The 27,948-nt window shown below is 38.0% G+C and overlaps 1 protein-coding gene across 8 annotated transcripts in view; it reads right to left on the bottom strand.

Annotated features, from left to right (window-relative positions):
• Positions 1-27,948, bottom strand: part of Dcaf6 (DDB1 and CUL4 associated factor 6) — a 121,425-nt gene that overhangs the window by 43,912 nt on the left and 49,565 nt on the right. For 6 of the 8 annotated variants that reach the window (XM_076941523.1, XM_034512807.2, XM_034512806.2 and 3 more), the window contains 3 exons: positions 22,299-22,392; positions 20,511-20,630; positions 18,760-19,017 (listed from right to left, as the gene is read on the bottom strand). In XM_076941523.1, coding sequence (XP_076797638.1) covers positions 18,760-19,017; positions 20,511-20,630; positions 22,299-22,392 — 472 coding nt within the window. Of the gene's footprint in view, positions 1-8,500; positions 8,675-18,759; positions 19,018-20,510; positions 20,631-22,298; positions 22,393-27,948 lie in introns of all 8 variants that reach the window. The other 2 variants (XM_076941520.1, XM_034512809.2) reach the window with 1 other exon arrangement.

Consider the following 27,948-nt stretch of genomic DNA (forward strand, 5'->3'; position numbering starts at 1 on the left):
AAACCCGGGAAATTTTAAGGCGCTGCGGGAGACCACCCAAGCTTGGGGACGGGTTACAAACTGCGGAACGCGAGGTGCATCCTGGAAGGTATGCTTGGCGTGGTGACCTTTGTTGCGACCGAATTTTCATTCACTGCCGCTGCTGTAGTAGCTGGCCTTGTGTGGTTTTCGTTGGCAGTCTATTTTTGTTGTGAGGAACTAGCTCGAGGCACAGCTAATAGGAGTGGAGAGGTTTCAAAAAAGGTCTGCTCTAAGCTATCAGAACCAGGATGTGGCAACAGGTGCTCAGCCATAGGGTTGGGAAAAGAGAAACAGACGAAGAAGTCTGGAGAGAGACTGGCCAGAGAGTTTGGTTATAGGAAAGAATGTTCAGGAGGGATACAGGCCACTGCAGGGCCTGTTAAAGCTAGGAAACCTTCACCGGCTGGTGAAGAGAAGCGGGAACCCCCGCACCCAATTAAGGAGCCTGCTTCCATACACCTTAGCAGCTCCGAGGAAGATCTAACACAAGGAGAGGAAGAGGGCCTGGGGCAGGAACCAGCGGCCTGTACTAAAGCTGGAGGTCCCAAAGTAAGACTAAGAAAGCCTTTGAATTCCTCAGCCCCACTCTTGCCTCCAACTTACGATTCGGGCGGAGGCCCTAACTCATTCCTCAGCCCGGCGGATCAGAGGCAGCTACAGCTTGCATTTCCGGTCTTTGAAGCGGCAGAAGGCGCCCGCGTTTATGCTCCCGTAGATTATAGACAGGTCAAAGAATTAGCGGAAGCAGTGCGCGCATATGGAATTGGAGCTAACTTTACTGTAGCCCAAGTAGAGAGGTTAGCTACAGCCGCCATGACTCCAGGAGATGCCTTAGTATAAGAGAAACTAAGAGAAATCCTTAGTTCTGCTTTTTTTTGTTTATTATCCTGTCCTTGGTGCACCAATGTCCACGTGTGTCTCATTGTATTTTCTGTCCACGTGTCTCGTATGAATGATTGGTCGTCTATGTTTCATGTTCTATGTTTAATGTTTAAAAGATTGTTAAAATTGCTTGATTCAACACTTGGTCTAGTCTAACTTGGTTTTCAAAGGCAGTTTTAATATGCAGAGCAGTGGCTAAAGAGTTGAGCTCAGCTGGAAAGGCTGCCTTTTCTAGGGACCAACATGTTTTTGGATTAAATAAGGAAGTTAAGAGTTTGTCCTAGAAAAATCAAAGTGACAAGGTGCTTTTATCTTAAAATTACAGCTAGAGAAATCGAGAAATTTTGTTTGGTTTAAATATATAAGATGTGTTGTCATTTCATTTTTGCTTCCAACTGATTTTTAGAAATTATTGGCCTAAAGTTATTGGATATGATAAAAAGGTTTACAACCTTGATAAAAAAGGCTGGCTTAAGATTGGTGACTCAGGGTTGGAGTCATTCAAAAACCAGGTGTGTAAAGATAAGATTTAAGAACAGTGTCTCTTTGGTGAGATATTTAAAGCTGCACTATCGTGCATTTATATATAAGAACTGACAACAAAACTTTATAGCATAAAGGTAATTTACTTGATGTTGATTTTAAAGAAAATAAATTGCTTACATCGTTAAAGATTGGTTTTGTTTTTCAAAAATATGGTTATACTCTAACATTAAAAAAGAGGCTTAAAAACATAGTTAAACTGCCAATATTCCATTGGCTACAGTTGATAATTCAACCGAGAGTTTGAAAATTTTTGATTTGCCTATGTTTATAGAAAAAAGATACAACACGTGTCTTTTAAAATTTAAAGTTTAAATTTAAAGTTAAAAAAAAAAAAAATGTGCAGTTCAGGCCTCAGAGAACAGGCGGGAGATTAAAAATATTTACATTTGAATTAAGACAATGCAGACTGAGCTCTACAGCTCAGGAGCCACTCCCAGATGGAATGGTAGTTTATACGGATGGGTCAAAAACAGGAATAGGTGCCTATGTGGTTAATGATAAAGTTACATCCAAACAATATCATGAAACCTCACCTCAAATGGTGGAATGCTTAGTGGTGTCAGAGGTTCTGGAAATCTTTCCAGGTCCCTTAAATATTGTTTCAGATTCCTTCTATGTGGTTAATGCAGTAAAAGCATTGGAAGTTGCTGGGTTAATTAAGACATCTAGCAGACTTGTGGAAGTTTTTCAAAAGATTCAGCTTACCCTGGCTAAGCGTAGATCCCCGGTCTTTATAACTCATATTAGGGCTCACTCAGGCTTACCGGGACCTATGTCCCGTGGCAATGACCTGGCAGATCGAGCCACAAGGTTAATTGCAATTGCCCTTTCGCCAAAGTTAGATTTGGCTAAAGCTTTTCACAAAAGGTTTCATGTGACAGCTGAGACATTAAGATGTCGATTTAACATCTCTAGAAGGGAGGCCAGAGATATTGTTACTCAATGCCAAAACTGCTGTCAATTCCTACCTGTTCCCCATACAGGAGTTAACCCTCGGGGAATCAGGCCCTTACAAATCTGGCAAATGGATGTTACCCACATCCCATCCTTTGGTAAATTACAATATTTGCATGTTTCTATTGATACTTGTTCTGGAGTTATATTTGCCTCTCCTTTGACCGGAGAAAAGGCGGCCCATGTTATTCAACATTGCCTCGAAGCTTGGAGTGCTTGGGGAAAGCCTAAAATCCTTAAAACGGACAATGGGCCAGCCTACACTTCTCAAAAATTTAAACAATTTTGTCGCCATATGGAAGTGACACACCTGACGGGTCTTCCTTATAACCCCCAGGGACAGGGCATCATTGAGCGTGCTCACCGCACCCTTAAAACTTATTTGATAAAACAAAAGGGAGAAGTTGAGGAAGCTCTGCCCACGGTGCCACGAGCTACTATTTCTCTGGCACTTTTTACCCTCAACTTTCTGAATTTGGACAGTCAAGGCAATACAGCGGCTGATCGCCATTGCATGGAACCAACTAGGCCAAAAGAAATGGTAAAATGGAAAGATGTTTTGACTGGTCTATGGAAAGGCCCGGATCCTATTTTAATAAGATCCCGGGGAGCGGTCTGTGTGTTTCCACAGGGGGAAGACAATCCATTTTGGCTGCCAGAGCGACTGACGCGGCGACTCGCGGTTCCTGAAAAAGACCCCCCCGAAGGATTCATCTGCAGACGCTCTCAGCTCCCATTTGGACTCTCCAAAATCGGGTTCCTAGTATATACAGTAAATTTAGATGGTTAACCTATCTGCTTCTCAAAAACCTATGCCCTTGCCTTCTTAAAAGGCGTTGCTGCTGCTAACTTGTACCAATGTAACTCGCTTTATATTACAGTGCTGGTCTGCTTTTCTATAAGCAGGTCTAATAGCCAGTTTACCACTCTGATCCCTATCCCCGTTCAGACGTCTGAGACCTTGATTTTATCCTGACAAGAAAGGAGATTCTAATATAACTGCAGCCCTTATCGCTGCTATTACCATCCCTACAAATTGCAGCTGTAACAGCTGACTCAGACATGGTTAATCAAATCACAGCAGCTACTGTTGCTAATCAAATTTCAGAAAAAACCTCTGAGGCTTTTGACCCTCCCACAGAAAGTGGATGTGTTGGTCAATCAGAGAGTTTATTCGCTCCAAGCACACTTGATACAGCTCGCAGATGTGGCTCAAATGAGCTGTGTCTCAATGACCCCATATCCAGGTATTTCACCTCTGAGATTTGTGAATGATACATTTATTTAAAGCCATAATCTTTCTGCTTACTTAAAAGGAAAGTGGAATGGGAAGTTGGACCAGATACAGCCGTGATTACAAGCTCGGATTTCCAGCGGATGAAACCTGCTGCCCGTGGAGATTTTACTTCTTAAAAATAAATTTCTTCTGCCTTTTCTTTCCTTCTTTCTTTCTTTCCAAAGAGCCGGAATAGGACTGCGTGATACACTTCTAGGATGTGAACTAGTATTCATAGATGGATGGTTTGTAAGCTCAAGCCCAGCAAAAACGTGACAAGGTAGCTCTAAGCCTAAGCACGCGCAGCCTTGGGGCAAGCATCCTCCCTGAAATTTGATGATCTAGGCTAGAAATAGCCTATGACAGAGACATTCTCAGTCTATGCACCCCAAGAGCTCGGCTCATTTGCACTGGGTAGATGAGAAGTCTTGTCCAGTCAGCTCTTGCCTAAATAATTGTGATACCAGATAATAGGTTGACAGCCCTTGCACTCCTGGGAGCTATATATATACTCCATTGCACAGGGATGGGTGTCAATTCTCTTTATATTTCCTTAGCCCATGCACCCAGAGGACTCGTTTCCATGGCACCTGGAAGGGTAAGGAAAAAATCTTCAGGCTATAAGCTCTTGATCGCTTACTCCCCCCCAAGATGGAGTTTGCTTGATCGGGTTTGAGTTCGAATCTTATTTGGTACTACATTTAATAGGCAAAAGGCTGTTTCATATTAATAATTTAAACAGGGAGAGATGTAGTGAGCCGCTGTGGCTGCACACGTGCGTTTTTCCAACATGGCGCTGGCCACATGTTTCCCCAGCAATAAACAATCATTCTGCGCAGCTGCTAGGCAGAAAGAGCGCCAAACCACTGGCCTATCCCGAGGCGTAATACTGGGTAGTGAGCAAGCAGCCATTCAGAAGTGAATACGTCACTCTAGGGTGTATTTAAGGGACCCTCTTCCGGTTTCTTGGGTCTTTCCACTTTATCGTGTGCAGTAGTAAAAAGTTCCTCGTGGCAGTAAACCCGTATCGCCTCCTGTCCTTATTCACGGGCGAAAAGGGATTTTGGGGGCGCGCGTTACAGGAGGAGGGGGGATGGGATAGGGAGTTCCTGGGTGGGTGGGGGGAATGGAGAAAGGGGATTACATCTGAAATGTAAATAAAATATCCAATAAAAATTTAATTTAAAAAACTGATGAAAGACTTGAAGCTGAGTCATCCTAACCTTAATTAAAAGAAAACCATGATTTAAACATCTAGCAACTCTTGTCTTCTTATGGCACTGGATGATCAAATCCAGGGCCTTAGGCATGCTAAGTAATTGTTCTACCACTAAGCTATGTCCCAAGCCCTAGTTATTTTCTATGACTTATTTTAAACAATAACTTAAAATTGAAGTTGACATTATTTGGTGTTTCAGAATAATGTAAGATATAGTGCTGGGTGTGATGACACATTACTTAAACCTAGCACTTGGAGGCAGAGGTAGGCTGATCTCTGAGCTTAAGGCCAGCCTGGTCTACACAGTTCCAGGACAGCCAAGGCTAAAGAGAGAAACCCTATCTCAAAAAAAAAAAAAAAAAAAAAAAAAAAAAAAAAAAAAAAAAAGATAAAAAGAGAAAGGGAGAGAGAGAGAGAGAGAGCAAAAAGGAAGAGGAGGAAAAAAAGGAGGAAAAGGAGCAGGAGGAGGAGAAGAAGAAGAAGAAGACGATGACATTATTTTATTGGTAAATACTGTCTGGCTTCTTCCCATCCAATCCTACTAAAACTGATTGTAGATCAATATTTCTGCAAAGTGACCTGGTCTCACCTTTCATATATAAAAACTAGATATTGCAGACTCATTCTACACTTAGCTTTTCACAGACTTCTCCTGGGTCCCATGTTTTGAGAAAAGAATAAAACATCTGTCAGACAATAAAATAATTCAGAAACTCTATACCTTTTCAATTATTGATTCTAATCCACATATCTTTTGAACATCTTATATCTAAGAAATTTAAATAAGTGGAAAGACAATGGAAATACCTTTCATTGGTAGTATCATAGCTTATGTTAATGTTCCTTATTATTATTGTATCTGTGTATGTAATACCTGTGTAAGTGTGAGCACACATACCACACCACACAGAAGGTCAGAGGGTCGTTTTCAGGAGTCAGCTCTCTCCTTCCCACAGTGGGATCAAGGAATTAAACTCAGGTTATCAGGCCTCCTTTACCCACTGAGCCCCTCCTGGCCCCTCAAAATTTATTGAGAGGCACAAAATATATGCCTTTTATATACAAGAAACTAACAAAGTAAAATCAAATATACTAATTTTGGTACCTTGTCAAAATAGAACAAACCTTGGTTTTTATGACTTTCTAAAGCTTCATGTTTACTTCACTTTTGGACTCTAAGCTTGGGCATTCAACATTTCCACAGCAATTTTCTGCTGCTCAATAAGGAAAGCACGCTTGACCCACCACAGGCACACTGGCACACAGAACCACTAGAGGTTCTTTTGCTTCAGACAGTTTCACAAGGACTTTAGGTCCTGCAGCTCAAACACCTTAAGGTTCACCTGAAAACAGACCACAGGCAAGGAAAAGACCTTGGTGCTTTCCTGACCTTCTCAGTATAGAGAAAAACAATCATCACTAGGGTTTAGGACAGACTAGGAGTGTTAGAGGCTGAATGTAGCAAAGCCTGTGACTGTATATCAAATTCTGGAACCACTCACAGTGCCCTAAGCACTGCCCCCCAAAAAACAAAAAGTAAAGCTAATTTTGGTACTTTCTATCCTGATAGTAGTAACATCTAGTATAAGAAAAATGGATCAATTACTGTTAACACACACAAAATTGCACCTAATTGTTAAGTACAGGGGTTTTTAGAAAATTTATTTAACTTTGTTTTATGAATGTATTTCCTATTATTTCATCATATTATTTCACAAAACCCATATATATTTCCTTTTTTTCCCCCAGAGACAGGGTGTCACTATGTAGCCCTGTTTGCCTGGAACTTACTATGTAGACCAGGCTGGTCTTGAACATACAAAGATCTGCTTGCCTCTGCCTCCTGAGTGCTAGGATAAAAGGTGTATAACACCATGCCTAGCACCACTCAAAATTTTTTACTCAAAAAAGAACTTGCTTCAATTTTATAATTTTTGGAACTTGATATGAAAGGTAAATAAGCGTCAGCTTACTTTCTAATATAGTGTGCATTCTTCTTTACACAGTTTTGCTTTCTATCAACATTCACTTTAACACTTGGCTTGTCACTGACACATTTTGGGATCTTAAAAATACCTATGTCTATAAAGTGCTGGCAAGATGGCTGGTAGGTAAAGGTAACTACCTCTAAGCCTAATACTCTGAGGTCAAGCCTCCAAATCTACACAGTGGAAAGAGAGGGCTGACTCTCACAGCTTTCATCTGCCTTTCACATGTGTGCTTCTGGCATGCTTGCATGTATATATGTGTATACAGGCACACACATGAGACCAATAAATGTAAAAAGACATTAAATTTATCAAGACATTATTTTCCTTTTTATTGGTTTCTGTGTTTCATGACTTATTTGTGCTTTAAAAACATTTCGAGCTATAGTACTATACATAACATGAATTCACAGTAAAATGTTTTACTGTATGTTATTTTGTAATCTGATCAAATTTTCTTGTTAATTATTAGTTTTAAGTATAAGAAAAGATTTCCCCACAAGGAAAAGAAATCAGAGAAATTTTTGTCTGACTTTCTTTCTATTAATATAGCATGGAATAATAACATATCAAGCCCCTAAATTTATTCCAAATGCGTAGGTATATTTCAGACACTTGAATTTATAATATTTTATCATAACATTATTAACAAGTATGTTATGGTTACCATTGCTGGAACAGATATTTATAAAGCAAAGGTTGACTAATTCTACCCATTAATGATGCATACTAATTCCAAGTAATTAAATCAGAGTTTTCAAAGGAACTAACACCCAAACTCATTATTCCTTAGGGTGACAGAGCAAAATATATCAAGTATTATAAAGACATTAACGTGAGAACTAGGCACATGCTTCTTCCGTGATGAACATTTTAACAGCTACTATAATATCCACAGAATAAGATGTATAGTACTTATTATTTCACTTGGTAAAATATTTTATGCTGTATCTTTCATTATTCTCAAGAACTACTAACTAAGAGAATTAGAGTGTTAATATATCCTAAGTGGCACTGACTGTCACTATATATAGTATCAGAATTTGACAGCATATGAGCAGGAAACATATCATAAAGTACGTTTGCTGCCCTACATACTGAAGTTAATTATAGTAGTGCTGAATAAAAAAATATTGAAAAAAAATCAAATAACAGAAGGAAATGATTGAGTGAGCATGCTAGTATGGCTAAAGAATTACTAGGTCTATATAAAACACTGGTTACTATATACACACCCAACAAAAAGGGAAAGCCCAGGGTCTATAAGCATAGGTTCATTTTGGCACACAGGAAATTTCTACAAAAAGATCAAAGCAGATATGAAATTTAGTGGATTTATTAGAAAGTAGCTCAACAACTTTAAAAATAAACAGCTACCTCTTTCCAAATAGTTTCAGTAAACTAAAAGCTCGTTGTACACTTGCCCCTCTGGGAATGCTCCTGTCAACCCAGCCCTCTGCAGTAGATATTGAACACCACTCTATTGCCAGGAAGGGAAAGAAAAGCTGCAAGCACATTAGCTTCCCATTTGAATGGGTGGGGAACACTGGACTACACAGAGCAGGATTAGAAAGCAACTGTAGACACTGCTTGAGCACACTTGACATCAATAACCTGAAGCTCGAGGGTCCCGTGAAGAGCCCTCATGAGGAGACTGATCGGAAGTGGAAGTGGAAGGCTGATGTTGGGCCTGTGCTAGCTCTTGCTGCCTCTGCTGCTCAGCCTTCTTAAGCCTCAGCTGCTGCAGGCGCTTACGGAGCAAAGCTATCTCAGGCCCCCTTAAAAATTCTGACACAGATAGGAAAAGAAAGGAGAGAGTAACACACAAAAAAAATAGTATAAAGTTGATTATACACTTAAAAAGGGAAAGATTAAATAAGACATGCCTTAAAGAGAAACACTAAAAAAATTACTGACAAAAGTCATTAAATTATGAGAGACTATACACATAGAACCAAATGTTTCTCTTTATCACAAATTACACATAATTTCTATAAATATTTAAGTAACTAAATTAATGAAAATGAAATATTGTAAAAGCAAAACACATTTTAACTTTATTTTATCGCTCTTTATTTATGGTACTATGGATTGAACATAGGGCCTAAGCACATATTCAATCACTGCACTACATGCTTATCCATTAAGATTCTAAATTAATATTCAATTATTCACCATTTTTCTTCTCTTTGTACAGAAAAATAACACACAATATCTATGAAATATTAATTTAAATAATCTAAATAAAAATTTGTTACTTTACAAATTTCAGACAAGTAACAATTAAAATTCAAAACAAATAAATAGTTATATATTTAAAAACAATTATTAGACTTCATTAGAACTTTTAAAAATGAAAGTTGTATGTCATACCTTAAAAAATGTTTCTTCTTATGTTGGAATTGACATTTACCTTTTCTATTTTAAGCTCAAAAAGATTTATACAATATTTTCTTAATCTTTTCTTTGGAAATGACTCAGGTGAAAAGGAAAATTACACAAATTCTGCAAAGAGGTAGTTGTATACCTCTTACATTCCAGAACAACAAAACATTGAGCAAATAATTCTTACCCCTATGGAGTTTACATTCTGAGGGGAAATAGACATCTGTGAATGGATGCTAATTCTATATATGCACATATTTTTACCCAGGGGTAACAGCTACATTAAACTAGTCCAGAAGGCCTGCAGGATAGATGAGGGGAGAGTGCTGTTTTGTGAACAGTTCTTAGAAAAGCCTTCTAAAGTGCTACTTGACCATGGCCTCAAGGAAGTAAGCTGAAGAGCTATCACGAAAGAGCAGTTCCAGGAGGAGAAAAGGGCAAGGGAGATAGATGTGAGAGATACAGGCAACATCTTTTATCTACCATTTGCTACAGTGAAGAACAATAAAGAAAGAACAATTCACTCTGGGAAGAACTAATACCCATCCAAGTGGAGAAATTAACCAGACTGAATACAAGAGTCAAGGATTCCTAACAAACTTGGATGTCACTTGTGATGAAACTTTAAGGTTCCTGATGACAGATAAGAACTGAGCCCAGGGGAACTTCAGTGATTAAGAGAAAACAAACAAACAACCCAACCAACCAAACAAACAAAAATAAAAACCAGAAGAAGCCAGGACAGGGCAGGCACAATTGAGTGACCGAAGTACTATAGGTAAAGTGAGAAAAGTGTGTCCACAAAGAGTGGAAACAGCCAGTGTGTTGACTGTTCTGAGACAGTCCTGAAAAAAAACACTGGTTGAGACCTGACAGCTGGCTTTTGTATTGTGTAAGTCAATGACAAGACTGATGAAAGCTGTCATGATGAACTTACTAATAGGAGCCAGACCAGACTTCAGCAGTTCAAGAAGTGGGGCGATGAAGTAGAACAGAAAGGTAAACACTGCAGAGTACTGAACACTGGTAGAAGAGGGGAGGTTAGAGGATGGTGAGGAAAAAAGGTCAAAGGGAACCTGGTGAGTCTTAACTGGGGACAAAGTTCCTGCGGCTCAAGTACCCTTAGCTGAGGAGAAAGAAAAGACGATGCATGAAAAGTAGGTGAGTGCAGGACAGTCATTACTGAACAGACCAAGGGCATGGAGCAGAGGAATGTCAATGGCACCAAAGGGCAGGCAAAGAATGTGGGGAAGGATATTCTCAGTGGTAGACTTGGTAATGGAAGGACACACAAGTCCTCTCAGTGACACTTGCAGCAAACTGCATTTTAGCCTCTCGTGCAGATTTTTTAGTTTGGGGAATCAAGTATGCTAGTGTCATTAACCTCTTATTACTGTGGCCTCTGATTATAAAGAATTGTCTTTAACAATTTAATCGGTTAAATGATTAGGTATATCGTAAGGGCCTAGAGGGAATGAATAGATCTTCCCAGGAAAGGTAAATAGAATACACAGTTATAGATAAAGGGGATTGAAGTGGGAAATCAAGAAGGAATGGAGAGAGAAGAGGGCGTAAGGGAGGGAATATGGGGAGAGACAGCTAAAATTAAGGGCTATTTGAGTAATAGTATGGAAAAAATAATATAGTAGAATCTTCCTAAAACATATACATGTATAAAGATGATCTAAATAAAACTGCCAAGTAACAGAGGAGACAGAGCCTCATCTGGAGATCTTGTCAACAAATGTAGTTTCCAGTACTGGGATTAGGTTGCATCTAGTTGAGTTCTAAGTGAAACAACACAGGCTGTTGTGAAGAATATAGGTTGCTCTCCACAAACTGATGGCAAGGCGCTCTTGCTGCAGATACCTGCACAACTCACTGAACACAGAGAAAGAAGTCAAGCTGGCACCTATTTAGAGCCTTCACCCCCACTGGATAAGTGTTCTTGCTACTAGAAAGTACTCTGAATGGTACTGCAGGAGAAACAATACCAACCCAGCTAAAACCTCTTCAATCTACAGTGGTGTAAGGTATGCGAATGTAATGGTGGCACAAAGTTGGTAGAAGTGATCAACTAATGCCACATTTGACTTAAGGCCCACTCCCCAAGACGGAACCCATCGCCATGTTGCTTGCCTGACCAAGAACCTGAGACTAGAGAGCCCAAGGATCCAGGGGTAAAACCAAATACTACGGTTCTACTAAAGGAATATAGTAATAAATGGCTCCTATGGCATTCTGCTCTACTCACAGAGCAGTGTCTTACTCAGCCACCATCAGAGCAGCTTCATCCTGGAGATGGGAACAGATATAAAAACCTACAGTCAGACAATATACAGAGAGTGAAGAGACCTCAGAACACTCAGCCCTAAACGGGATGTCTCTATCAAATCCTTTCTCTGAGGGCTCGGGAAAAATCTATGGAAGAGGAGGCAGAAAGAGTGTAACATCCAAGGAGGGTGGAGAATACCAAAGAAACAAAGCCTCCTAAACAAAACAAGATTAACCAACACGAACTCCAGAGACCAAGGCAGCATGCACAGTGGGGCCTGCACAGGTCTACATTGATTGGAGATCTAGAGCCAAAATGAAAAGTAGACACATGCCTTGTCCCTAACCCAGAAGCTATCTCAATTGATAACCACTTGCAAATGAAAATTTAGTTTTCTCCAAGAGTCTCACTGGGGAAACAAACTACTCTTAAGCGTAGCCTGCATTCCCGGCAGTAGATGGCCAATATAAAATGAAGTCAAGGGCATCTTTGGAGATTCTCTCAAAATGTTGGTGTCAGGGCTTTCTCCTTTTTAAATTTTACCTTTTTTGTTTGTTTTTATTTTTTACCCTACAAGTCCTTTGCATATATATAATAGCTTCCAATTTTACATTTTTATGCAATTCCTCAGGGTACAAACAAGTGGGTCCTTGTAACTATATCTGTTTCTTATGCCTTTTCTTGAGTTTTTTTCTTTTGGTTTGTTGGTTTTGCACTATTCCAATGTACTTGTTTTTGTTTTATCTTATTATATTTTATTTTGTTATTATCTCATAGACTCCTGTTTGTTTTTTAACAGAAAGGGGGTGCATCTGTATGAGAGGGCAGGTGGGAAAGAACTAGGAGTAGACTGAGTAGACAAAATCAGGATAGATTGTATGAAAAACAAACAAACAAAACCCCTATTTTCAATAAAAGGAAAAAAGAGATAGTGAACAATTCAAGTATCGTAGATAGCCTTCTAATATCAGTTCTTCCTAGAAAATCTACCAGTACCAAGGAGGATACTATGCATGGACAAGTATCTTGGCTTTTAAAAAGTGTTCTACATTGCATATTTTAGTCAGTATAATGATAATGCTTTTAGCACCAAGAAATATGATTATATATTAATTTACAAAGGGAAGAAAGTCATCCCAAGGCTAAGCAAATACTGAATTAAAAATTCTCGATAGACATATTAGATTAAACAAAAAGGTAAAATCTACTTACCAGCTTGGAATACTACAGCAGAGATATACAGACTCACATATCCTCTTTAAAACATGTAATTATATATAATTTATAAATGCATATAAATGTTTAAGAATTAGTTTGTAACATAAATCCAAATTGAAGGGTAATATAATAAATATTTTGGTTTAAATGTTTACAACCAAACACTCAACAAACCATGAAGAACTACTATCTCATGTATAAAACTACTAACTATTCTCATTTTCTTCTCAAAGGTTCCTGGCTATTCTTCCTAATAGGCTCAATGTCATTAATATAGGACAAAAACTAAAACACACTGAGGCAAGAAAAGGCCACTTGGTTATTGCTTCACTCTACATCTTTAGAAGATACAGGGCCTTCTGAACAACGGATTATGTTCCTATCTAATTCAATCTGTTTGCTCTAAATTTTTCTTCCAATTCTAACTTGTTTCCTATCTTAGTCTGGCATGATCCTATTTTAAGGAACTACCATGTAGCTATTATTCAGGCTTTGAAAATTTTGCTTTACTATACTGTATGGCTCTGTATTTAATTCACTAGTAATATTTCTACAGAGCTAAATTTAGTGTAATGATTATACATAGTCTGAAATTGTGAATTTAAGCAGTTATGTGTAAGAATCCAAATACTAAATACTTACTAGCTACATATCTTCTGGCATTCTTGCAGTCTGAGCAATCTATTTAATTAGAAACTTAAAGTTCCTGGAAGTAACTCCAGTCTCAGCAAGTCTCTGCTCCAAACTAAATTCTGTATACACTGAAGTCACCATTTAATCCAAAGTTACCATATTCTCTAATCATAGTTTTAAATGGGTTCCAAGTAAATTCAAAGGAGAAAAATAAATTATCAACACTCTCTCATCCTAAGCTTTCTAACATAGAAAATATTTACAAATAATACAGCAAATGAGACCGTACCCAAGTCTAGTCTAGGAAACACAGCAAGGATATCTTGGTAAAGAGATGATTAAGCATCACCGAGAGACTATAATGTTCTGTACTTACACTGAAATACTTTAAAAGGTAAACTTATAAGCATATTTTACTTAATGTGGCACAAAGTCACATTGTTCTTATTTTTAAAATATGTAATTTTATAAATGTATTTTTTTAAAAAGTCTGAATGAGCCATAGAAGAATGTGTATAGAATCACAATGTCTGAGCTACAAACACAGGAAATGATCTCAAGTAGTCTGATGTAGCTACTAAAATAAAATTCAAGAATACAAGGGATGAAGAAGCAACAACATGAGGAAAAGTCCACCAGTGATGTAAAATTCCACCTGACTTTTAGATATGCTGCTTTGAAGCCCACAGCCCATCTCAGTGTGCTCTAGTGACAACACTGCTCCACAGAGCTTGCATCTCTCCTCCACTCATGCCTCCGTTTGATTTTTCTCCTGCCAGTATTCTAGATGGCCTAGTTTATTCATTTAAACAACAAGATTTTAGAAACATATTTTTGTAAGATATCTTAAAATATTTTTATAACAAGGCAAAAAATTATCTATATAATTATACAGCAAAATGTGGACCCCAAATGATAGACAGAAAAGTTAAACATAACACATCTCCTACATGTTGTCAACTGTAGGGCTTGTTGGGTAGTGGTGCATGGCTATCATTTCAGCACTTGGAAGCAAAGGCAGGAGAATCCAGAGTTCAAAGCTAGCCCAGGCATGAGATGCTATCTCAAAACACTCCCTCCAAAAGAGAGTAGCTTACTAAACATATGGTAATGGCCATATGTTAACGGCCAGGTATAGTGTGCTATGCAGGTGATCCCAGAGCTCCAGATGCTCAGATAGGAGGATTCAATTCAAAGCTTAAGATCTCCTTCCAAACAAAACAGGTAATGAAATGGGGCTGAAATTCTAAAGACTAAAATATAAACATATACCACTTTAAAAACAACTTGATGTTTCTTAATATGCATGCTACAGCTTTACAGACTATTGGTGGAGGGGAAAAAGGACATTCTTATTGAAGACTCAAGAGGCAATGAATGCCCTATCTTAGTGAGAGCATAGGCTAATAAAAATAAGTAACAAATAAATTAATAAAAACGAAAAAAAAAAAACCATAAAGCTTAATAGGTACTTTTGTGAAATAAACAAGGTTTTATTTTTTAAAAGTGTAACTTTTTAGGGAAAATGGAAAAGAAAGAGGGCTCCAAAATAATTATGGGACCACCCTCAGAAAATACTTAAGCTAAAGAACATCTTCCTAACAAAAAGACAATAAGAACATAAGATTTAAAACCAAAGAAAGCTTTGACACAGTAAAGGAACTAAGAAAGTCAGCACACCTAGAACATGATGACAATCTGGGGATAAAAGGACAGAGTGAAAAAAACTAGAGCTGCAATCTCCAGGCCATGCAGGTATTCAGGTCTATAGTAAGGATAAGGAAGTGTTTTCTTTTGTGGCTCCATTTCTAAATACAATTATCTTTCAAAGAGTGGTATAAACAGCCAAGTTGTAGAAGTTTGTTAAAGACTTTAAATGCTTGCTGTGGCCTCTCTATGAAGACTGAAGTCTAAAGTAACAAGAGCAGATGCAAGGATAGCAACTGAGAAGTAAGGAATGGCTCTGAAATGGGAAGAGGTGGAGTACAGTTCAGATACAGTGGCAATAAGACTTGCTGATGATGAGTAGGATACAAAGAAATCCAAGAATTCAAAATTACTCATGAGCTATTAAAATAAGCAAATTAAAATGAAAGCATAAAAGGACTGGTAAGGACTGGTGAGATGGCTCAGCAAGTAAGGGCATTCCCACTAAGATTGACAGTCTCTCAGCTGTGTGTAGTGGAAGGAGAGCAGACTCGTGAGAGTTGTCCTCTGACCTACACACACGAGTGCATGCATGCAAAAGACAAGACTTAAATGCACCATTGGAAATCACACATTAGAGGCAAATCACAGATGGATAAAGTTTATGTAGAACATAAAGAGAGTCATCCTGAGAGGTTCAACTCAATACTTGAAGTAGACAGAAAAAGAAAACTAATGATGGTTATTAGAAGCTGAGCCATGCTGAATAATAAGCATAAACAGCAAGTGTGGTGTGAATACCAAGGCAGAGAAGAAGGGAAAGACTGTTACATTCAACTGGATCAAAGCTCTACCAAGGCACTGACAGAAACAGTCTCACGATTAGCACGATGCAGCTCACTGGCGACTACCAAAATTGCTACAGGAAAAGGAGGCCGAAAGCAACTTTAATCTGGTCCATGAATAAATGGGGAAGGTGTGAAAATGGGGTGGCAGAGAAATGAAGTGAAGAAGCAGAGCTGCCTTATTTGGAGGAATGTAGGATGGTCGAGAAAGGCTTTCTTTCTAAGGAAACAGACAACTATGTTTGTGTAGAAGAAAAAATTCAGCAGAAAAGGTGACAGAAAAAACAGTGACTCTGGAAAGGCATGGGAACAGGAGTCTAGTCCCTTGGAAGCTGGAAAGGTATGCTTCAACTGTTCCAGCCACGCGTGAGAGGACAGGTTGCATTGCGTGCAGACAAGCTACATGTGGGCGCATTAGAAGGCTGAAATGGACGAGAAAATAAGTGCTTTCATTCTTCACTGTGATGAAACCTGCGGCTTATGGAGGGGAGAAGGGCCAGCCAAAGTACTTTAAAAGCCATGAAAGGGTGAAATAAACATGCAAAGGCACTGAGAGAAAGACTGCTCTAACAGTGCTCACTGAAAAAGGCACTGAGAGAAAGACTGCTCTAACAGTGCTCACTGAAATTCGTGGTTGTGACATTCATCATCACCACCAGAAGATTCAGGTGTAGACTACAGACCCTGAAGCACTGCAGCAAGCTTTCACTCTCACTGTCTGCTGTCAACTACTTAAAATGACAAAGGAAAGGCGTAAACACATACATAAAGAGGCATCCACAGCAAGATGAGGATAGAGAACAGTCATTTCCACATGCCTACCTTTACGCAAGGTGTAACAAACATCCCAGCTCTAGACTGACATTCCCACCTACCACATTCTTACAATGGACAATTCCCAGTGTCTATTAAACCATCAGGATTTGGATAGGCTTTGGTAAGTACAAAAGGATCAGAAAAAGAAAACAAAAACATTATGTACTTCCAGTTGAAATGTTAGACTGTAGGATATGAAAGGGCTATTGCCAAGAAACAACTATTAAGCGTGATCTATATACCTCACACCAAATCATTCTCCTCAGAAGTGGTACAATTTTAGACACAGAAAAATATTCTATCTACTAATTAAAAGAGATTTCCTTTCTTTAAAATTTTTATGGACAAAGGTATCAAATAATATTCAAACAATGATCATTAAGCCATCACAAAAGTAGTCTTCAGTGTAAGACATTAGCATATCAGACACTAAAAGGACTTCAGCAGCTTAAACTGTGGTATAAAAATAGCTAAGAAAAACATTTCTTAAAAGGTTCCAAAAAATATTTAACTCACAAATGTATTTAAGAAACAATTGGGACTAGATAAGACTCTATAGAACTTGAAACTAGGCTACAGAGTCTTTTTAGCTAATTTTTCCCAATCACTTACGATTGCTTACAGTCTTTCAGAATATTTGCAATAACACTAGCACTTTAAAAATCCTTATCTTGAGGCTTCAGTGATGGCTCAGAAGTCAGGAACACTTACTCCTTACAGAGAATCTGGATTCAGTTCCTAGCACCTGCATGGGGGCTTGAAACTGGTATAACTCCAGGTCTAGGAGGCTGTGCCCTCTTCTGGCCACCTTGGGCACAAACACAGTGCAAATGCGTATGTGCAAGCAAATCAAACACTTAAAATAAAACTAAGTATTTTACAGTTTTTCTTATCTTTACTAATTTTACTTGTTTTGGTCTACTTCCAACTCCTTTGACCCTGTTTCTCAAACCATTCAGATTATTTTATTTTCCCTCAAGCTGAAATGCCATGTGAAATGTGAAAGAGCTGGCTTTCTAATTCGGCTTTAGCTTACTGTTTTGATAAACTGTACATAGTGTTAACAGTTATGCAGCTAACCCTGACTTCTACTCCCATAGAAAGTGAGTATTAATTTTTAAAAATGAAAGATAATGATAAAACAGTACTTAATGTCAATACCCCATTATCTGGGATCTGACGTCAGTGACACTTGGAGCTGAAGCTGTTAGGAAGCTGCCAGTGGGCTTACTTTAGGTCCAGCATTATTACTAACTACATCCCTTACTAATATTTTTGTTCTGTATTAAGTAAAATGCCTCCTTAAAAGAACTTAAAAATAATAAAGAAATGATTATTTTTACTATATTTACAAGTATACAGTTAGAATTTCAAGTAGACTATATATTTACTGAAATTACTGTAAATAGTATATTCTGCAGTTGGGGTGGGAAAAACTTGAGAAGTCACTGTACTGAGAGAAAAATGTGTTAACAGAATTTATGAACTGATATTTTTTTTACTAACACCAAGTACCATAAAGACAAAGAATTGGTAAGATAATTCTTTTTTATATATATAGTAGGAAAATAATTCTTCTGGCAAAACATGCTATGTTTTTGAGAAAGGACCACTGCAGATTCACTATTGTGAATATATTCAAAGTATTTAATAATCTGAAGAAAAATTAAAAATATAAATGCAGTGAAAATAATAATGAAATATATTTTCCTGTCATTTTAATATAGACATAGAACCTAGTAAATCTAGAACAGTATTTTGGTTAATAATGGTTTATAAAATAATCTTTCAGTGTATTAAACTATGTCAAAATACTATCTGCTATTACCTTAAATAAAATTACCTCATGTAAATTAAAGATTCACTATTTGTAAAAATTCATGCAAATTAGACACACTTGAATTTTCTGTTTAAGTTATGCTTGTATATCAAAAGTAATTTTGACCATTTATTCTAGCAAGAAGTTACTGTAATTTAGAATCATACAAAACAGACTACAAGATGTTTCTTGTCAGAGATCACCACATAAACAACTTGAAGAATAACATCCTCACCAGATTGATGATGTGTATGGTGTCCAGACGCCTCAACAGACTGCCTTGGCTCACTGTCTGGAGAAGACAGCAAAGAGGTGGAACGAGGGCTTTCTATGGGGGCTGTGGCCGCCTGAGCCTGAACTGAGACTGTAGAGGATGTAGAAGGCTGAAGAAGTGCAGCTGGCATATCTACATCCATTGCAGTTTCACCCACTTCCAAATTCGGACTTGATGGAACCGTAGGAAGAGTTGAAACATCTGGCTGATTTGTTCCACCTTCAAAAAAGCACATGTTAAAGCAAACCCAAGTTTCTAAAAGATCTATTCATTGTTAAATTAGAAATATGGGTGTTTTGGTGACATGAACATACATGCCTGCAGAGGGCAGAAGAGGATGCAGGATCTCCAGAACTGGAGTTACTGACAGTTGTGAACAACCATGTGGATTCTGGGAACTGAACTCACCTTCAAGAGCAGTGAGTGCTCTTAGCCATCTTTTAATTGCTCTTGCACCATCTCTCTAGCCTCAAACTCAAATTTCGAATGCAAAAACTAAACACAAAACAAACCTCTACAGAAATATTCTGAAAATACACACCAACATAATTTCAGAGTTCTAGTTAGTCTTACATCAACTTGACACAGGCTAGAGTTGTCTGGAAAAAAAAAAAAAAAAAGGAACTTCAATTGAGAACATGCCTCCATAAGAGCTGGCTGTAAGGCATTTTCTTTGTTAGAGATTAATGGAGAGGGTCCAGACCATTGTTGGTGCTGTCATCCCTGGGCCAGTGGTCCTGGGTTCTACAAGAAAGCAGGCTGAGAAAGCTAAGAAGGGCAAGCTAGTAAGCAGCACTCCTCTGTAGCCTCTGCATCAGCTTCTGCCTCCAGCTTCCTGCTCTGAGTTCCTGTCCTGCCTTTCTTCAAGGATGAACAGTGATACTGAAGTAGTAAGCCAAATAAACCCTTTCCTCCCCTAACCAGATTGCTTTCTGGTTATCACAGCAATAGAAGCCCTAACTAACACACTCAGCATATCAATTATAGCCACTGGTGGTTTGGTCCACTTAATCAAATAGTCTAATCAACAGGGATAAGAATCAATGACACATTCTTGTTAAAATAATCAATCTTGGGTCAGAATGATGGTTAAGAGGTAAGGAAACTTGCTGACAAGCTGCCAGATGGAGTTTGAAAACTGACTTCTCCAAGTTGTTTTCTGACCTCCACATGCACAGTCACACATATACACACATCAAATATTTAAAATTGTTTTTAAATAATTACTTCTTCTAATTATATACATACACTTATCTTTAGAGTTTTGCAGACTTCCAATTTTCAAAGTGTTTTGGAAAGGGACTTAAAATTGGCAATCTTTTGTTTCATGTGTTTTAAAATAAGTTAAATAGCTGGGTCTAGTGAATCAGAAGAGAGTTATGACTACAATGGTTACAAAATACAGTTCAGTTATCAGTTAGATAATATCAACAAAAACTATCTACCAGCTGGGTGTAGTGATGTACAACTTTAATCCCAGGACTCAGGAGGCAAAGGCAGAAGATCTCTGAGTTCAAAGCCAGCCTGGCCTATAGTGCATGTTCTAGGATAGCCAAGACACAGAGAAACCGGGTCTCAAAATGCAAATAAAATAAAATAAAACACCCACACAGACAACCACGTAAACAAAATCCAAAAACAAAAACAAAAAGCTATCTCCCATAAGCAGTTTTGCCAGCTCTCTGGTGATTTTAACCAGTAAGACAAATTACCTCTGGGCCGAGGTCTTCCTCTTCCTCTGTTGCTTTGTGCAACTTCACTTGCTTCTTCAAACCACCTTGACAACATATCAGACATTCTCTGCATCAATGACACGTTGGGACTTTGCTCTCCTATTACAACATAAATTTTATCAGTAAGTTTAGCAAAAAGTCAGGACCTTTAAATAATATAAAAACCTAGATCTGAAGGCTTTTAAAAATCCAGAAATTAAAATTAAACTGTCTAAGTAATTTTACAAGAACAGATAAAAAGTCATCAGAGTACCCATCACATTTTATAATAATTATGAGTGACTACCCATGTATGTGTCCAGTTAAGATCTTCAAGAGCAGGATTCCTCCTCTCTAGCTATGCCTGTTCTTAGGTGACTTTCTATCTCCCACCCCTGCTCCATCACTGCCTATTTACAATTATGAAATGTACTCTAGCAAGGGCTTATGAACTCCAAGTGGAATAAATAAAAGGAAAGGCTTGCTTTCTCACTACATTATCAAACACAGACATAAAATAACTTGGGTCTTTACCTCAATTCCCCTAAAACAGTTCTTATTAGTTACTGTGAAGTCCTAGGTATTTGATGAGATTAAGTCCATTTGGGGTTGTATGGCCAGAGATATTTGCAACTAGCTGACAGAAAATGTATTTTGTTTTTTCAACGTTATACTTTTTCTTAGTTCAAATAAATGTGTTTGTTTGCTTTTCCTCTTTAAGGTAATTTTATTTTGTTACACCTTGGGAAATATTAAGAATATTTTATGTTCTTACAGTGCTGGGGATATCAAGGGCATTTTAAAATGGAAATATGAAAACTCAACACTCATGTGGCTTAAGCAGGAAGACTTGGGAGTTATGATTGGTGTCACAAGAAATTGTGTCTTGGAGGCAAGTGTGACTACATAGAAAGTAAGTATGAGAGCCATCAGAGATACAGAACAAGACACAGGTTCAAAAGTCAAAACAAAGAGTAAAAGATTAGATTTTAAAATGTAATAATTATAAAATTATATAATTCTTTCATTTGTTTTGTTTTTTAAAGACTTCATTCTATAGTCCAGGTTGGTCTGGATTTTACTATGTAGTCCTGGAATTTATAATAATCCTTCTGCCTCAACCTTCAAAGGCCTGGGATTACAGGCATGGAAGCCACCTTTACATATGGAACTTTATATTTAAGAATATTACAAAACAGAACCAAGGATAATATACTTAGGAATACTGTTTTGATTATAAAAGGTTTAATAATAGTTAGAAAACAATTTTTTCTATAGATTTGTTAAATAAAATATATTCAGTTAAATTGTTTTAAAGTTATACATATATATGTATATATGTATACATGCTGTGTGTATTTGTCTGTGTGTCTATATATATATTTATATTTATAAAAGTTAAAAATACATGTCCAGTGACTCAGCCATTCCACTTCTAGGAATTTATCCTATGATGTACTTGCACATATTTACCAAAATATTCTTAAGATTTCATTGTAGCATCATTTACAGTTGAAAATAATGGAAATAAGGGGTAGAGAGATGATGACTCAGAGGTTAAGAGCACTTGTTGCTCTTCAAAAGGACACAGGTTCAGTTCCCAGCATCCACAAGGTGGCTCACAACCATCTATAATTCCAGTATCAGGGGATCTGATGCCTCCCTTATGACCTCTACCACAGCACAAGGCACAGCACGGTATACATGCAGGCAAAAACACTTATATAGACAAGATAAATAAATCTTTAAATACCACATGTCACAAAAAGCTGGCCAAAGTATACTTACCATCTCGTTCTCGTTCACTCTCCGGCCGTGCCCTGGGACCAGTATCTGACCAATCACCACGAAGTCTCAAGCGCTTAACTGGAGGCTGTCGTAACTGAAAGGTAATTAATTATAAGCAGATTCTATGTGGGTCTCGAGAAGAATGGGTTTGCTCTCAGCTTTTATTCTGGTGATGGGGATTAAATCCAGATCCTTGTGCATCCAAGGTAAATATTGTACCACTAAATTAATCTCTAGTCCTCAATTCTTACAGCATACTTTAATGAAGCATTTGCATCCCCAAACTGTCTTTAAGTATGGAAATGAAATACTAGATCAATACAGGAAACATTGCTAAATGCTTTATCAGTCTTCCACAGTGCTTGTGATGATAAACATCCACTGGTGCTACAGTCCATATTGACTATTTTCAACCTGAATAGCACAAATACAACTCTGAAATTATGTGCATGTAAGCTGGGTTTACTAGTGCCAGTCTGCAATTCCAGGTGAGGCAGAAAGATCATAAATTCAAGACCTATTTAAACTATTAATAACAAGTCTAAGCAACTTACTGGCACCTTGTCTCAAAATTAAATAGAAAAAGAGGAAGAGGAAGTGGAGGGGGGTTGAGAGGTTGTCCAGATGAGATACAGTTCTATGGTAGGGCATTGGCTTCAGTTTAATCCCCAGGAAAGGAGAGAGGGGTGTGAACAGGGGGAGAAGAGAAAAGAAAGAAGAAATGAACCACATACAATGACTTCTAATCACTGCCCAGCTGACACAGGACAGTCAATCACCCTGACCTACCACACCAGAATGATAACACACCTAACTATGACATTTTTTACCTTTCTGGAACACTTACTTCTCTAGGTTTCCCCAGAATCTATCCCACCCATTCATCACTTACTTCAAATTTCCTCCATTTTCTGCCATTGTTCTTAGCAAGTAACTTTTTCTCTTACTTAAAAAAGACAGAACTACCATATGACTCAACTATACAATTCCTAGGCACGCGTGTGTGTGTGTGTGTGTGTGTGTATGTGAGTGTGTAAGGTCTTCATGGCCTTCCAGAGAGATGGCTTGCACACCCATGATTGCTGCTGCTACTCTACTCAAATGAACAGATAATGCACATGTGGTACATAGACACAATGAAATACAGTTCATCTGTAAAGAAAAATGAAATCATGGCATCTGAGGGGAAAAGGTAGGCCAGGAAAGTATAAGATCAAGCAAGAAACACAAACTAAGAAAAACCTGCAGTTATGCCTTAGACGTGAACCTAGCCTACAATATAGATGTATGTGTATTTTGTAAATTTGTATACACACAGGGAAATGGTGCTAAAGTTCAAAAGTTTAGAAAGGAGACTATGAAAGGGTTATATTAAGTAACGAAGGTCGAATGGAAGCAAAAGGATAAATTAGCGATGTGATGCAAGCAGGCATGAACCTAATTACTTTCTAATTATTGTAATAACATGAATTCAACTTCCATGTATTGAAGAACCATTTTTTATGTCCCTAAATCATCCAACATGTGTCATTATTTGGCAGTGACTGTGAGAACAGTTTTCTTTTTCATCCCATTCATCATTAGAGCAATAACAAGTAGACATGACTAGTCTTACTAACCCCCTTGAAAGAGTGATTTTTCCCCCAAATTTGTTCTACGTATAGAAAGTATGGCTTTAAAAAAAAACAAAAAACATAAAATAAAGCCCTGTAGAAATGACAGGAATTTTCTCACCTGAATTCTATGAATTTATTTCTCCTTGCAACTTCCTAACTCCTATTCATTCTGAGTTGTCAGTCATGCTCTTTAAGCCCAAGTGCTCTGTCTGTGTTTTCTACTGCCTTTCTTTAACCCTTCAAACACCTTGAGTCAATAATCACCCTTCTGTTCCTATATCCATTTCTTCTCACAACGTGCTAAAAGTTCTTTTACTAATACAAAGAAAACCTGTTTCCTGAGAGCTCACATATTTCTTTCACTTCACTCAGAGACAATGAAGACAGTTTACATTTACTCCACCACTGCTCTCAATCCAAGCTACTCAGTGTTTCTGTTGCAATTGTTTTTTTGTTTGTTTGTTTGTTTGTTGGGTTTTTTTTTTAATCTTTATACTGCCAAGGTCACCAAATGTTCTAGTTTGCTTTCTACTGATGTGATAAACATGGCCACCAGCATCTTGGAAAGGAAAGAGCATACAGCTCACAGTCTGTCATGGAGGAAAGTCAGGATCTCAGAGAGTGAATGGAGGGATGTGGCTTTCTGCTTTGCTCTTCATGGTCCAGCCTGCTTTCTTATACAACCCAGGAGCACCTGCCCAAGAGTGGTAGTGCCCACAGTGGGTTGGCCCTTTCTACATCAGTCATTAATCAAGAAAATGCCTCCAGACATGCCCACAAGACAAATGAATGGAGGCAATTCCGTAACTGAGCTCCTCTCTTCCTATGGACATCTAGATTTTTGTCAAGTTGACAAAAACTAATTTGTACAACAATGAATAAACACTTGCCAAATTCACAGATCATGGTAAATGGTCATTAGTGGAGACCAGTGAGACAGACAGGCTTTAGGTAAATAAATGTTATTGCTGCCAAATCTAATAATGTGCATTCTAGGAATCAACATGGCAGAAAGAATCAACTCTTAAAAGTTGTCCTCTGATCTCTACATGTGTGCCATGGCATGTACACAGATACACACACACACACACACACATTACAAGTTAGATGTAAATACTAAGCTCAATAATTAATGTCCAAGTGCAATGGCACCTTTCAGGGATTAGTGTCACCTACTACCATCATCTGCTTCAAGAATCAAATCATCTCCAAAGAAATCCCATTCCCATCAGCAGACATTCCTCACCTGTCCCTTCTCAAAGGTCTAGAAAACCATTAATCTACTTTCTCTCTCTAAATTCTGAATATTACTTCATATCAACAGAATAATACAATATGCAGCCTTTTGTGTCTATCTTTTTTCACTTAGCATGCTTTCACTGATTAACATGGTAGAGAGTATCAACAGTGACAACTGCTGCATTTCTATGTGGATACATACAATACTTATCTATATACTTTTAGAAGCTGATTGTGACTAGGGAGATATCTTAGTGTCTGCTATATAAGCATGAGGACCTGAGTTCAAATCCTTAAAATTGATGTAAAAAGTTGGGTGTAGTAAGGCACACCTGTAACTCCAGCACTGGGGGAAGGGAGTCAAAGACAGGAGGATGGATGCCTGGAGCTTGCTGGCTTAAATGAAGGAGCCATGTCTTTAGAGCATCATTTTCTCAAGTTTAATATAGAACTAAGTGTACAGTATGTACCTAACAAATAATTTCTGGATTAAGAATAGCTGATCTCAATTATTACTGTCAAAATTTTATCATAAACTACCAAATGAAAAATTATGGAAAATAAGATAGCTCCTTAATTTCATACACATACATAACTCTTGTTTGGTCAAATATAAGTATGATTTATTTTTATAATTCAGATTTGAAAATTATTGTTTTTAATTTGGTTAATTCAACAAAGCATACTAAGAAAAACATCTCCATAGAAATGACTCAGCACTTGCCCTGATGTCATAACCATCTTGGCTAAGGAGTCTATGATATCGAAGTTGGCTGACCCACTTAAAACATCTGTGCACTTCCAAATTTTCATTATCTCCCAGTCACAGAGTCTGACTGCAACCATACTTACCTACATGTCTCAAAGGGAAGTTATATAGCAGCAACAAAATGACACAGCACAATTCCTTTTCAGCCAGTCCAAAAAGCTCATAAATAGCTTATAATTTTCCTACTTTACATAAATGTACTGTCACATTCAATATCCTAAAACTCATCTACAAGATGATTTTTTTTTCTAATTTTATAATACTGTCAAGCTCAAATTCTGGAGGTTAGACATTCATCAGCAACTTGTGAAGCCTGTTCCTCTCTACCAAAGGAACCATCTCCTTATCACTGGCAGAGGGGACAAATGGCTATCAGTAGTGCGTATTAGCATACCAGAGCCTCCAGGCTCCCTTAGTATCACAAGTACTTGTTATATATTTCAAAAGATCATGCTGGTATTGGCTATTCTCACCCCTTACTCTAAATTTCTCTAGCTCATGGGCTTCCCTCCCTTCCAGCTTCTCACTTCTGCTTATAACCCAGCCACATTGGCTATACCCTTTTGTCTTCCTCTCTTAGTCTTTACCTCTCACTTTCCCTACCCTCTCTCTCCTTTCACAGCCAGATGCAATCTGCTGGCCACATTCAGTCTACCTCTTTCTCAATCTGCTCAGGACTTTTTCCAGATGCCTCCGGCTGAACTCTCCTCCCTCATGTCTACAATAAAAACCTTCCCCTCAACATTACCTAAGAGTGGTAGTGTCATCAGTTTATACACAACTGAATTTAGTTTACATCTCATGAGAATTACGTATTTGCTACTGTTCTTCCTTTAAATATACAAAATGTTGAGAATATAGTTCAGTGTTTGCCTATCATGTGAGGCCCTGGGTCAAATCCCCAGTACCACAAATCAAACAACGTAAGTCCATTAGCAGACATTTAGCTAATACCAAACCAGTATTAATTAATAATTAATCTGCTGGGCAGTGGTGGCACATGCCTTTAATCCCAGTACTCAGGAGGCAGAGGCAGGCAGATCTCTGAGTTTGAGGCCAGCAGAGGATGAGACATACTTTTCTGGCCTCTGGCATACAATAAGCATGCACATGATGTACAGATAGATAGACATACAAGCAAAACAACTATATGTATACAATAATTTTTTTAAATTAAAGCTATATCTATAAACATTTTTAAAGGTCAGCATGGCTGTAGGAAGCCATGGCAAGGCCTTACTCTTGGCAAACATTCACCCTTGGCTCTCCTATCTACTATTCTTCTTTCTACTTACCTTCCATGATTCACTTGTCAATACTCAGAACTTCAAACAAGGTCTCATAGCAACCCACCTTAGTAACCCTTCCTCCTGATCTCTAGATTTAGCCAACATCCTGCTAGATAGATGTTTTTAGAACCTCTGGTATCAGAAAGACTCTGTGAGAATAGTTAGACCCTGCAGCTGCAGCTAGCTTCCTCCACCTGCAAAGCCCTCTTTCCTTTCCTACCCCTCCCCATATCCTGTTTTCAGAGTATATAACCTGTGTGAACAATAAAATCTTTGCCAGCTTGATCAGACTTCTTGACTTGCTGTGCCTCCTTATTTTCTCACACATCTCAGTCCTCTCCACAGGGTCTAAGGGTCCCACTTGATTGTCCAGATGGCCTGAACACATGGCTGGCATGTTAGGAAAACCATAACAAGCTAAACCAAACATGTTCCCATGGCTTTATACTGTATAAAATGCACTATTTCTATCTTCCTGCTCTTACATGTTTGTCACAGTAATTCAATTCTTTCATGCACTTTTATATAAATACCTTATTAAACTTTCCCCCACTTTCTCATATATATTTCATAGAATGTACCTATGGCTATTGTCAGGTGTCACTAATGTGTGAAAAAAGAGATACAAGCGGGAGAGAATGGAACTGGTGCCTGTCAATGAACATTCAACTGTAAGGGGTGGCACTTGGTATATCAGCACACTGAATCTTTTAGGCATTTATCATCACATTTTCTAA

This window comes from Arvicanthis niloticus, chromosome 10 (assembly GCF_011762505.2).
Source record: "Arvicanthis niloticus isolate mArvNil1 chromosome 10, mArvNil1.pat.X, whole genome shotgun sequence".
Taxonomy (NCBI): domain Eukaryota; kingdom Metazoa; phylum Chordata; class Mammalia; order Rodentia; family Muridae; genus Arvicanthis; species Arvicanthis niloticus.